The following is a 14,116-nucleotide window of genomic DNA, read 5'->3' on the forward strand; positions in this document are numbered from 1 at the left end:
TCAAGTCTCTGGAGTGGAACCCACAACCTTCTGATGCAGAGGCGAGGGTGCTACCCACTGAGCCACGCTGACACTGTGTTGACTTTGTAAGAGAAGACCACCATCACTATACAACAGTCCAAAACGTTCACCATGCGCCTCAATGAGAGGGAGGAGTCATAATTACAGCCCTGCTGCAGTCAACTGGGAGAGCAAGGAATACAACAAAACACTTACACAGCAAATTATTGTGTTTCATTTTTTGCCATTGATTACCATTGTTCTCAATATAACAGATTTCCCCACTCTTTGTTCTCATGTTGCGAGGGAGGCTCGATGCTCAGAGCTGAAGATGAAGCGCTTCCTTAGATGGGTAGAAAGAAAGACAGACTTGGATTTATATAGCGCATTTCATGGCCATCAGACGTCGCAAAGCTCTTTACAGCCAATGAAGTACTTTTGCAGTGTAGTCACTGTTGTAATGTGGGAAACGCAGCAGCCAATTTGCGCACAGCAAGCTTCCACAAACAGTAATGTGATAATGACCAGATAATCTGTTTTAGTGATACTGATTGAGGGATAAATATAGGCCCGAACACCAGGGATAACTCCCCTGCTCTTCTTCAAAACAGTGCCATGGAATTTTTCATGTCCACCTAAAAGAGCTGTCGGGGCCTCGGTTTAACATCTCATCCGAAAGACTGCATCGCTGACAGTGCAGCGCTCCCTCATCACTGCACTGGGAGTGTTAGCCTAGATTTTTTGTGCTCCAGTCCCTGAGGTGGGACTTGAATCCACAACCTTCTGACTCAGAAGTGAGTGCGCTACCCAGAGCCACAGCCAACATTGACAGGAAGTTCCTAACCACTGACAGGTAAGGAAATTAATCCAAGCCACTCTGAGGAGAATTCATGAATGGCACTGACAGAAGTTCTAGAGTAGGTCACTTACCAGCCTGAGAGCGAAGGAAGCTTTACGGTGCAAAGCAGAAAATAATTTTGCTTTTTTTGGTTAAATGTGGAGATAAAAAGGAATACCGGAGAAAGTGCAAATACTGCAGGTCAATCAGTGTCTGAAAGCAAATGGCGGTTCAATTTTCAGGCACACACCTTCAGAACCAATGTTTTGCGTCCAGATGCTGACTGGCTTTGTCTGTTTTCAGCATTTATATTTAAAAAACTGCTGAATCTCATTAACGAGATGCATTAATGAGGCTGTAAGAAATGGTATGAAGCTCTGCTGTTTCTGGAGCAGCAGCCCCATCCACTGGTACAAGTATGCAGCTGCAGATCAGAGTTACAGTACGGTGTGTAATTTGGGCTCCATACTATAGGAAGAACATTGAGACAAGAGAGAGGATACACACAATTCACACGGATGCTGCCTGGTATGAGGAAACAAAGAACGATTTGAAAAATTGGGGCTGTTTTGGTTAGAAGAAAACAGGTTATGGAGCAATTTCATAGTTGGTACATTCTCGCCTCTGAGTCAGAAGGTTGTGGATTCAAGTCCCACTCCAGAGACTTGAGCACAAAAATCCAGGCTGTTACTTCCAGTGCAGTACTGTGGGAGCGCTGCACTGTCAGCGGTGCCGTATTTCAGATGAGACGTTATACCGAGGCCCCGTCTGCCCTTTCAGGTGGACATGAAAAATTCCATGGCACTATTTTGAAGAAGAGCAGGGGAGTTATCCCCAATGTCCTGGCCAATATTTAACCGTCAATCAATATTACAAACGGATTATCTAGTCATTATCACATTGCTTTAGTGGGAGCTTGCTGAGCGCAAATTGGCCACCACATTTCATACGTTACAACAGTGACGACACTTCAAAAGTACTTCATTGGCTGTAAAGCGCTTTGGGACATCCTGAGGGTGTGAAACGCGCTACAGAAATGCAAGTCTTACTTTTTTTTTAAAAACAATTATAAAAGGGATGGGACAGAGTAGATAAATACTGTTTCCAGTGGTTATGGGGTCCATCATGAGGGAATGTAGATACAAGATTAAATGCGAGACACTTAGAAATCATAGAAAATTACGATACAGGAGGCTATTCGGTCAAAAAAGAGTTACTTAGCCTAATCCCACCTTCTAGCACTAGGTCTGTAACCCTGTAGGTTACAGCTCATAGGGCCCAAGTTTCCACATGATTTGCGCCTGATTTTTAGGAACAACTGGGGGAGAACGGACTATCTTAGAAATCGCAATTCTCCACATTTTTTTTTCTGCAGTTCTAGTCAGGTAGAACAGTTCTACTTTGGAACAGAATTTTTTCTTCAAAAGGGGGCGTGTCCGGCCACTGACGCCCGATTTGAAAGTTTCCAGTGTGAAAACGTACTCCAAACTAAAGTAGAATGGAGCAAGAGAAGATTTTTGTAGAACTGAAAAAACCTGTTCTACACATTTAAAAAAATCAGGCGCAGGTTACAGATTAGGCGTCCAGAACGAGGTGGGGGGGGGGGGGGGGGAAACAGGGGGGAAGGGAAGTCATTAAATTCTACAATAAATCCTTATTTATACTTCTACAAATATTATACAAATAAATCTAACCTGAATAAACATTTATAAGCAAAGAAAAGATTAAATAAACCATCTTCCTACCTGTGTGAAAGTGCTTCAGCCAGGGAGAATTCTGCAGCCGTTCGTTGCCGCTGAGCTGGAGGGGAGAAAGCCGTTCGTGCCGCTAAGCTGGGGGGGGGGGGGGGGGGGAGGAGGAGGAGGAGACAGCCGTTTGTTGCCGCGGAGGGGAGGGAGGGGAAGGAGACAGCCGTTTGTTGCCGCGGAGGGGAGGGAGGGGAAGGAGACAGCCGTTTGTTGCCGCGGAGGGGAGGGAGGGGAAGGAGACAGCCATTTGTTGCCGCGGAGGGGACGGAGACAGTGAGAAGGGTAGCCTCAGTGCTGATGGCAATGTGATTTTATTAAAAAAATGTTGAAAAATTAAACAGCTACAAAGAACTACAAAAATGGCCGAGTGCCAATGTTTTTTTTTCCCCACAGAGCATGCGCGAACGCTTCAACGCGCACGCGCAGCGTTGCCGGCAGGAAAAAAACTAATTTAAATAGTACCCGCCCCCTCCCACTTACAAAATCGGCGCGAGTGTAGGCTCCGCGCCAAACAGACAAGGAACTGCAAAGCGTTCGAGAATAGCACGTTTTTTTTCTGGCGCCGTTTTAGGCGCGAAAAACGGGCGCCCAGCTCGGAGGGGCGCCTGTTTTTTATCCTGTGGAAGCTTGGGCCTTTAAGTGCACATCCAAGTATCTTTTAAATTTGATGAGGGTTTCTGCCTCCACCACCCTTGCAGGCAGTGAGTTCCAGACCCCCACCACCCTCTGGGTGAAGAAATGTTTCCCCATCTCCCCTCTAATCCTTCCACAAATTATTTTAAATCTATGCCCCGAGTTATTGCCCCCTCTGCTAATGGAAATAGGTCCTTCCTATCCACTTTATCCAGGCTCCTCATAATTTTATACACCTCAATTAAATCTCCCCACAGCCTCCTCTGTTCCAAGGAAAACAACCCCAGCCTATCTAATCTTTCCTCATAGCTAATATTCTCCAGTCCTGGTAACATCCTCTTAAATCTCCTCTGTATCCTCTCTAGTGCAATCACATCTTTACTGTAATGTGGTGACCAGAATTGCACGCAATACTCCAGTTGTGGCCTAACTAGTGATGTGTACAGTTCTAGCATAACTTCTCTGCTCTTGTATTCTATGCCTCAGCTAATAAAGGAAACATGGCTTTAAGAAACACAAGGTTGCGAGACTAGATTGTATTACCAGAGTTAGTGACTGATGCGGAGTCCATGTCAACTTTTAAGGATAGGTCAGATAGGTGGTTGAAGGAAGGGAGTATAAAGGGATAGGGAACAGGGCAGGGATATGGAATTTGGACTACTGCCAGCGTGGAGGATAAACAATGGTTGGACTGAAAGGCCTGCTTCTGCTGCAATTCTATGCAAGTGGCAACAATAACTTGCATTTCTATAGCACCTTTAACATAGTAAAAAGTCCCAAGACACTTCACAGGACCATTATCAAATAAAATTTGACACTGAGCCACGTAAGCAGAAAACAGGCCTGATGACCAAAACCTTGGGCAAAGAGGCAAGTTTTAAGGGGGAAGAGGTGGAGAGGGGAAGAGGTTTAGGAAGGGAATTCCAGAGCTTGGAGCCGAGGCAGCTGAAGGCACGGCCAACGGTGGAGCGATTAAAATCAGGCTTGCGCAAGAGGCCAGAATTGGAAGCGCACAGGGATCTCAGAGGCTTGTAGGGCTGCAGGAGGTTACAGAGAAAGGGAGGGGCGAGGCCAAGGAGGGATTTGAAAGCAAGGATGAGAATTCTGAAATTGAGGAGTTGTCGGACTGGAAGCCAATGCAGGTCAGCGAGGTGATGGGTGACGGGATTTAGTGCGAGTTAGGATACGGGCAGCTGAGTCTTGGAGGAGCTAAAGTTTATGGAGGATGGAAGATGGGAGGCCGGCCAGGAGAGCGTTGGAACAGTCAAGCCTAGAGGTAATAAAGGCATCGATGAGGGTTTCAGCAACGGATGAGTTGAGGCAAAGTCGGGCGATGTTACGGAGGTGAAAGTAGGCAGTCTTGGTGATGGCGTGGATATGTTGTCAGAAGCTAATCTTGGGGTCAAATACAACACCAAGGTTGCAAACAGTCTGAGTTCAGCCTCGGGCAATTGGTAGGGAGAGGGATGGAGTCGGTGGCTAGGGAACCGAGTTTGCGGCAGGGACTGAAGACAATGGTCTTCCCAATATTTAATTCGGAGGAAATTTCTGCTCATCTTGGACCGGGTGTCAGACAAACAGTCTAAACAAATTAAAAAAAAAAAAAAGAGTGGCGGGATCGAGCGAAGTGGTGGCAGGAGCAGTATGCAGAATCAATTCAGAGGACGCCACTGAAAGGTTTCATGAACCATTTTGAACATAGAAAGGGGAGGAAATTATAGCAAGAGAGGAAGAAAATGGAGAGCGGTGTTCCACGCTCAGTTCTCCAGGAGGAAGGTTAGGAATGTTGACGGTCACGGCAGTGCACCCTCCCCTTTAAGGGCAGACACGCCGCCCAGCCACTGGCAGCTTCTCACCGGGGAAAGCGGTCAGTGGTACTGACTAGCGGCCGATCCGCTCCTGTGTGGCAATTTCCCACGCGGGGCAGAAAGGGGGTCGCCGCCGGTCGTTACGGGGTCGGCGGGTGCCCGACGGGGCGGGATGGTGGGCGGGCAGTTCCACACACTGCTCCAAAAATAAAGGAGGGCCATTTAGAAAATGCCGGCCTCTCCATGCTGACCAAGCGGTGCGTGCTTTCTGCACCGTTTTGAGGTGGTAACGGCTCTTTAAAAAACAGGCAATTTCGGCCCCCTGGTTTAAGTACAAGAATGGGGATCTGCAGCTTCAGGAACTGGGAGAAATATATAGCTGGATTGATGGTTTCACAGTGGCAATGCCCAACTTTAATATATTACAGATGTGCGATTCTCACCTTTGTAAGCAGCAGGAGAGTAATCCCAGGCCAGAGGGACATGCAGTACATGTTGTGAGGCATCATGGGGCAGTAATTATCCTTTAAATTGGCATCCAGAAACACTCTTTTGGGGACACAATCCTCTGAAGGAAGCGATTCAAGTGCCTGCAGGGTGTCTTCTGCGACCTAGACATCAGGAAACAGGACATTATCTTGTGAAGGCCACTGTCAGCCCAAAACACACATAAGCTAAAAGAAATCCTTGCATTTCCACAGCGCCTTTCACACCCTCAGGACATCCCAAAGCGCTCTACAGTCAATTAAGTACTTTTTGGAGTGCAGTCACTGTTGTAATGTAGGAAACGCAGTAGCCAATTTGCTCACAGCAAGCTCCCACAAACAGCAATGTGATAATGACCAGGCTCCTCCTGTGCCATGTGGGAAATCAGGGACACTTCTAGTGTCCCTGACGACTATGTGTGCAGGAGGTGTATCCAGCTGCAGTTCCTGTTAGACCGCATGACGGCACTGGAGCTGCAGATGGATTCACTCTGGAGCATGTGCAATGTCGTGAATAGCACGTTCAGTGAGTTGGTCACACCACAGGTAAAGGTTACAAAGGCAGATAGGTGATGGGTGACCATCAGGCAGAGCAGGAGTCCCCTGCAGTCATCTCCCTCCAAAACAGATATACCGCTTTGGATATTGTTGGGGGGAGATGGCTCACCAGGGGAAGGCAGCAGCAGCCAAGTTCATGGCACCATGTGTGGCTCTGCTGCACAGGAGGGCAGGAAAAAGAGTGGGAGAGCTATAGTGATGGGGGATTCTATGGTCAGGCAGATAGATAGGCGTTTCTGCAGTCGCAACTGAGACTCCAGGATGGTATGTTGCCTCCCTGGTACAAGGGTCAAGGATGTCTCGGAGCGGCTTCAGGGCATTCTGGAGGGGGAGGGTGAACAGCCAGTTGGCGTGGTACATATAGGTGCCAACAATATAGGTCAAAAGCAGGATGAGGTCCTACAATCTGAATTTAGGGAGCTAGGAGTTAAATTAAAATGTAGGACCTCAAAAGGTAGTACTCTCAGGATGGCTACCAGTGCCACATGCTAGTCAGAGTAGAAATAGCAGGACAGCTAAGATGAATACGTGGCGCAAGAGGGAGGGATTCAAATTCCTGGGACATTGGAACCGGTTCTGGGGGAGGTGGGACCAGTACAAACCAGATGGTCTGCACCTGGGCAGGACAAGAACCAATGTCCTAGGGGGATTGTCTGCTAGTGCTGTTCGGGAGGGTTTAAACTAATATGGCAGGGGGATGGGAACCTATGCAAGGTGACAGAGGGAAATAAATAGGGTAAAAAGAAGCAAAAGATAGAAAGGAGACTAGTAAAAGTGGAGGGCAGAGAAACCCAAGGCAGAAATCAAAAAGGGCCACATTACAGCAACATTCTAAAGGGACAAAGTGTTAAAAAGACAAGACTGAAGGCTCTGTGCCTCAATGCGAGGAGTATTCGTAATAAGGTGGATGAATTAACTGCGCAGGCAGCTATTAACGATTATGATATAATTGGGATTACGAAGACATGGCTCCAGGGTGACCAAGGTTGGGAACTCAACATCCAAGGTTATTCAACATTCAGGAAGGATAGACAGAAAGGAAAATGAGGTGGGGTAGCGTTGCTGGTTAAAGAGGAAATTAACGCAATAGTAAGAAAGGAAATTAGCTTGGATGATGTGGAATCTGTATGGGTAGAGTTGCGGAATACCAAAGGGCAGAAAATGCTAGTGGGAGTTGTGTACAGACCACCAAACAGTAGTAGAGAGGTTGGGGTTGGCATCAAACAAGAAATTAGGGATGGTGCAATAAAGGTACAGCAGTTATCATGGGCGACTTTAATCTACATAGAGATTGGGCAAACCAAGCTGGTAGCAATGCGGTGGAGGAAGATTTCCTGGAGTATATTAGGGATGATTTTCTTGACCAATATGTCGAGGAACCAACTAGAGAGCTGGCCATCCTAGACTGGATCTTGTGTAATGAGAGGATACTAATTAGCAATCTTCTTGTACGAGGCCCCCTGGGGAAGAGTGACCATAATATGGTAGAATTCTTTATTAAGATGGAGAGTGACAGTGTTAATTGAGACATTAGGGTCCTGAACTTAAGGAAAGGTAACTTCGATGATATGAGACATGAATTGGCTAGGATAGACTGGCAAATAATACTTAAAGGGTTGACAGTGGATAGGCAATGGCAGACATTTATAGATCACATGGATGAACTTCAACAGTTGTACATCCATGTCTGGAGTAAAAATAAAATGGCAAAGGTAGCTCAACCGTGGCTAACAAGGGAAATTGGGGATAGTGATAAATCCAAGGAAGAGGCATATAAATTGGCCAGAAAAAGCAGCAAACCTGAGGACTGGGAAAAATTTAGAATTCAGCAGAGGACGACAAAAAGTCTAATTAGGAGGGGGAAAATAGAGTAGGAGTGTAAGCTTGCAGGGAACATAAAAACTGATTGCAAAAGCTTCTATAGATATGTGAAGAGAAAGAGATTAGTGAAGACCAACATAGGTCCTTTGCAGTCAAAATCAGGTGAATTCATAATGGGAACAAAGAAATGGCAGACCAAATGAACAAATACCTTGGATCTGTCTTCACTAAGGAAGACACAAATAACCTTCCAGAAATATTTGGGGTTCGAGGGTCGAGTGAAAAGGAGGAAGTGAAGAAAGTCCTTATTAGTCAGGAAATTTTGTGAGGGAAATTGATGGGATTGAAGGCCAATAAATCCCCAGGGCCTGATGGGCTGCATCCCAGAGCACTTAAGGAAGTGACCCTAGAAATAGTGTTGATCATTTTCCAACATTCTATTGACTCTGGATCAGTTCCTATGGACTGGAGGGTAGCTAATGTAACACCACTTTTTTAAAAAAAAAGGAGAGAGAGAGAAAATGGGGAATTATAGACCGGTTAGCCTGACATCAGTGGTGGGAAAACTGTTGGAATCAATTATTAAAGATGAAATAACAGCGCATTTGGAAAGCAGTGACAGGATCGGTACAAGTCAGCATGGATTTATGAAAGGGAAATCATGCTTGACAAATCTTTTAGAATTTTTTGAGGCTGTAACTAGTAGCGTGGACAAGGGAGAACCAGTGGATGTGGTGTATTTGGACTTTCAGAAGGCTTTTGACAAGGTCGCACACAAGCGATTAGTGTGCAAAATTAAATCACATGGTATTGGGGATAATGTATTGACGTGAATAGAGAACTGGTTGGCAGACAGGAAGCAGAGTGTCGGAATAAGCGGGTCCTTTTCAAAATGGCAGGCAGTGACCAGTGGGGTGCCGCAAGGTTCAGTGCTGGGATCCCAGCTATTTACAATATACATCAATGATTTAGATGAAGAAATTGAATGTAATATCTCCAAGTTTGCAGATGACACTAAGCTGGGTGGTGGTGTGAGCTGTGAGGAGGATGCCAAGAGACTGCAGGGTGACTTGGACAGGTTAGGTGAGTGGGCAAATGCATGGCAGATGCAGTATAATGTGGATAAATGTGAGATTATCCACTTTGGTGGCAAAAACAAAGAGAGAATATTATCTGAATGGTGACAGATTAGGAAAAGGGGAGGTGCAACGAGACCTGGGTGCCATGGTACATCAGTCATTGAAGTTTGGCATGCAGGTACAGCAGGCAGTGAAGGCGGCAAATGGCAGGTTGGCCTTCATAGCTAGAGGATTTGAGTAGAGGAGCAATGAGGTCTTACTGCAGTTGTATAGAGCCTTGGTGAGGCCACACCTGGAATATTGTGTTCAGTTTTGGTCTCCTAATCTGAGGAAGGACGTTCTTGCTATTGAGGGAGTAGTGATTGATTCCCAGGATGGCAGGACTGACATGAGAGACTGGATCAACTGGGCTTGTATCCACTGGAGTTTAGAAGAATGAGAGGGGATCTCATAGAAACATAAAATTCTGACAGGATTGGACAGGTTACAGGCAAGAAGAATGTTCCCATTGCTGGGGAGTTCCAGAACCAGGGGCCACAGTCTAAGAATAAGGGGTAAGCCATTTAGGACCAAGATGAGGAGAAACTTCTTCACTCAGAGTGGTTAACCTGTGGAATTCTCTACCGCAGAAAGTTGTTGAGGCCAATTCGTTGGATATATTCAAAAGGGAGTTAGACATGGCCCTTACGGCCAAAGGGATCAAGGGGTATCAAGAGAAAGCAGAAAAGGGGTACTGAAGTTGAATGATCAGCCTTAATCTTATTGAATAGCGGTGCAGGCTTGAAGGGCCGAATGGCCTGCTCCTGCACCTAATTTCTATAATCTGTTTTTTTTAGTGATGTTGATTGAGGAGTAAATATTGGCCCCATGACATTGGGAATAGCTCCCCTGCTCTTCTGCAAAATATTGTTGTGGGATCTTTTATGACCAGCTAAGAGGGCAGAAGGGACCTCGGTTTAATATAATTTCCAAAAGACTGCACCTCTGACAGTGCAGCACTCCCTCAGCACTGCACTGGGAGTGTCAGCCTCGATCCTTGTGCCCAAGTTTCTGGAGTGGGGCTTTCCAACTCAGAGGCAAGGGTGCTACCCACAGCCACAGCTGAGGCACTCAAAGGAAAGAGGAAGAAAAACCGGAATTTGGAGACAGAAATTGCAGCTTACAAGTGTTAGCAGCATCAGATAACCACACCTTGATGTCCTGGATCATTGCTATGTAACATATTTTACATTCAGAGTCACTGGATAGCAATCAGCAGCTGGAACCTCGATTGTTTTTGGTTCCCTAGTGTTAGCACACCAAGAACTATTGTAGAACCTCCATTACTAACCCAGTCAGATTAGCAATCAAACCAGGAAATTTCTTCTCAATGCTTAGTACTACAACAGGCCTCTACCAGTAAAGGCCATTGGGGGAAGCGGAGGAGAAATGTCTTCACTCAGGAGGGTTATGAATCTTTGGAATTCTGTACCCCAGAGTGCTGTGTATGCTCAGTGATGAGTATATTCAAGGCTGAGATAGATAGACTTTTGGACTCTAGGATAATCAAGGGATATGGGGATGGGGCGGGAAGATTTTTGGATATTAAGGAGTTGAGGTACAAGATCAGCCATGATCTTATTGAATGGCGGAGCAGGCTCGAGGGGCCGAATGGGCTATTCCTGCTTCTAATACTTATACTCTTTTACACATGGGTTTAGTGGAAGGTGAAAAGAAAAGCTAAAAACACCCAGGCTATACTGATTTACTATAGCTGGATTCTAGCTTTTGCCTTTACTATAAGCTATTTTGTGTGTGCTGGTAACATACTAACCTACATGCAAATTTTGGATTTTAAGATCTTTTCTAACTTACCCACTTTCTCAAATTTGAAACATTTTTGTTACCTCCAAGATCTCTGCATTCCTCCAATTCTGGCCTCTTGCGCATCCCCGATTTTAATCGCTCCACCTTTGGCGGCCGTGCCTTCAGCTGCCTGGGCCCCAAGTTCTGGAATTCCCTTGCTAAACCTCTCCGCCTCTCACTTCCTTTAAGATGCTCAGCAAAACCTCCCTCTTTCACCAAGCTTTTGGACACCTGCTCTAATATCTCCTTATGTGGCTCAATGTCAAATTTTGTTTTGTAACTCTCCTGTGAAGCACATTAGGACCTTTCACTCCTTCAAAGGCACTATATAAATGCATGTTGTTGTTGCTGTCTCCCTGCATCATTTCTAACCTCTGTTTAACCACTCCAGTCCTGTAAAAAGCCGTTACCACTATCTGCAGGCTCCAAGGGGCCACTGATGGGAACACAGCTGCTTCCATGTCCTAACTCGCACCAAATCCCGCTTATCCATCACCCCTGTGCTCATTGATCTACATTGGCTTCCAGTTAAGCAACGCCTCGATTTCAAAATTCTCATCCTTGTATTCAAATTCTTCCATGGCCTCTCCCGTCCCGACCTCTGGAATCTCCTCCAGCCCCACAACATGTCTGCGCTCCTCTAATTCTGCCCTCTTGAGCGTTCCTGATTATAATTGCTCAACCATTAATGGCCATCCCTTCTGTTGCCTGGGCTCCAAGCTCTGGAACTTCCGGCCTAAACCTCTCTTTCCTCCTTCAAGACGCTGCTTAAAACCTACCCCTTTGACCAAGCTTTTGCTCACCTGCGCTAATTTCTACTTATGTAGCTTGGTGTCAATTTTTTAAATCTGATAACACTCCTGTGAAGCGCCTTGGGATGTTTTACTACGTTAAAGGCGCTATATAAATACAAGTTGCTGTTTTTAATACAGCTGGTGTTAGAATCTAGCCCCACAACGTTACCAGAGAAACATCTGACGGGCTCAAACCTAGACCGGCAGATCGGTGTTGTGAATAGTAAATGACTATTGCCTACCTGGGGCACGGAGTCGGTGAACTGGGGCACGTGCAAACTGCTCCCCACTGACCCGCCTGAAGGCAGAAAAAAAAAACACACCAATCTGAACAGTTAGGCAATTACAATCAGAGAATACACAGATTCGGGGAGGAGGAAGAGAATTTAAATATAAAAAAAAACACTGGGCAGACAAAGTTAAGAGAACAAAATCTACAGCATATAAACTTGGTATAAACGATTTATCGCACAGAAAGCAGCATCTTCACTGCATGCGGATTTGCAGTTCTCAGGCGCAAAACAAGATTGATAATTTACGGGATATTGCACCATGTCAAATCAGATACTAGCCCACAAAAACATACCATATAGATGCTTGCCCTGGGTCACTAGGATAATTACCAGCACCCAGTTATCATCATCACAGGCGGTCCCTCGAACGAGGATGACATGCTTCCACGAGTTCACGGGTGTTTCGATGAAAGACCCGATGTTCCAATCCTGAACTCCAAATGAAGGGGTGGAAGATGCCTATGTGTGAATTTTTTAACGTATGCTGACCATTGCATACCAGCCATCACAACAGGCTTGACAGAGCTAGGCCTTTATCCAGTGGCAAAGGTTAACCAGGATGACTGGAGACCTGCTCTGCTGCACAGACCTAGTGCACACACATATCGCAGTGTGGGCAGGCCAGTGCTGCCCCTGGGTCGTCGGCTCTTCTGGGTACCATACCCTCATCTGTCGCACCTCGGTCACGATTTCTCACCACTCCTCCGCCATAAACATTCACCGCATCTTGCCACAAACACTCGCCGCTCATCCGCCCCGGCCTGCCCATTCTCTGTACCCGGGCCCTGCCGATGTTCCTGCCCACGCTCCAAAAACGGCGACCAGGGTTTCGATGACGTCACCCAGTCGCCCATCTCAAAATCGTCCCATTCTTGGAGCAGCTCGCCCTGGAGGTTGAAGTGGTATGCCCTTTTATAGCCAGTCCTGTGGAGCTTTTCTTTTGCAGGTCCGGGGGGGGGGGGGGGGGGGGGCGGCCACAATGTCCTAGGCTTGCCACTCCAGCTCTTTTATACTGCCAAATCCCAGTTATACAGCCACATTGGCAGAGGTGAGCCGGCAGGCACCAGCTAAGCCTCATTACTGGACATGGTGTGCAACGCAGAAGAGGGGGACACAGACACACGTGTGCCATTTTTCCTTCCTGCTCACTCATGAAGGGGGTCAACTCTGTTGGGGTACAGTCCCACAGGCACTGAGACTCAAGTGACCGTCCGTCAGGTGGGTAAGAGAGTGACCACCGGCCACCTAAGTCACCATAAGATGCACCACAGCCAAATCCAATCGCATCCTCCACCCCCCCACACACGCACTTTCCCGATCCGGAGCGGGAACCCGGGCAGATTTTACTCCTCTCTAATTGAGGAATGCAGCTGACCTACTGTAACGCCATGACTGCTGTCCTGGCTGTAATCCGCTAGTCTCGCACACACCAGGTTCTTCCTGGGATCACGCTGGTTGGAATGACTGAGTTACGTTACAGTTTGAAGCAATGTTTTGCATTAGTTCTTTGTAGCAGCCTGATGATTTTTTTTTTAAAAGCAAGATGGGTGCTGGGACACCCTCTTGATAAGGTGTGCAACACAGTAGACAGAGAAGGGGTCCTGATGGGGAGATCTGTTGCTTGAGCTGGTCCATACATACCTCCTCCATGCGCAGCAGGCGACAGCTCAGGGGTGGAAAACTCTTCAGTTACTGGGGTATTCGCCAGATCCTATGAACAAACAATTCATCAGACTAGCACAAGAACATAAGAATTAGGAGCATGAGACAGCCATTCGGCCCCTCGAGCCTGCTCCGCCATTCAATAAGATCATGGCTCATCTTTGACCTCAACTCCACTTTCCCGCCCTATCCCTGTATCCTTTGATTCGGGAATCCAGTCAGCAACAAACACTCCCAGGTCTGCCCCAACCTCAGAAGAGCATGTTCCCATCCCATCCCCGGCTCTCCCACTGCACCAATTCCCACACTAATCACCCTGGGGTCTTTTGGCCTGAGATGACCAATTTACTGCCAAATCACCAGTGCTGTTGTGAGCCTATCCCCACCAAGAACTGGATTGTTGGATCAAAAATATTGCCCCCCCCCCCCCCCGGGAACTTTCATCATCGTCGGGACTGAATTTGAACTCAACGTTCCACAGCTAAAAAGGGCATCATGTAACTCACCGTATCACCCATTCCCACAAACATTTGGCAACTAACTTTAAATATG

The 14,116-nt window shown here is 46.8% G+C and overlaps 1 protein-coding gene across 2 annotated transcripts in view; it reads right to left on the minus strand.

Moving 5' to 3' along the window:
* The window catches only part of hps1 (HPS1 biogenesis of lysosomal organelles complex 3 subunit 1), a 52,739-nt gene that overhangs the window by 15,587 nt on the left and 23,036 nt on the right, over window positions 1-14,116 (minus strand). For both annotated transcript variants that reach the window (XM_070876423.1, XM_070876422.1), the window contains 3 exons: window positions 13,544-13,613; window positions 11,852-11,907; window positions 5,471-5,638 (listed from right to left, as the gene is read on the minus strand). In XM_070876423.1, coding sequence (XP_070732524.1) covers window positions 5,471-5,638; window positions 11,852-11,907; window positions 13,544-13,613 — 294 coding nt within the window. The remainder of the gene's footprint in view (window positions 1-5,470; window positions 5,639-11,851; window positions 11,908-13,543; window positions 13,614-14,116) is intronic.

Source organism: Pristiophorus japonicus, chromosome 3 (genome assembly GCF_044704955.1).
Source record: "Pristiophorus japonicus isolate sPriJap1 chromosome 3, sPriJap1.hap1, whole genome shotgun sequence".
NCBI lineage: Eukaryota > Metazoa > Chordata > Chondrichthyes > Pristiophoridae > Pristiophorus > Pristiophorus japonicus.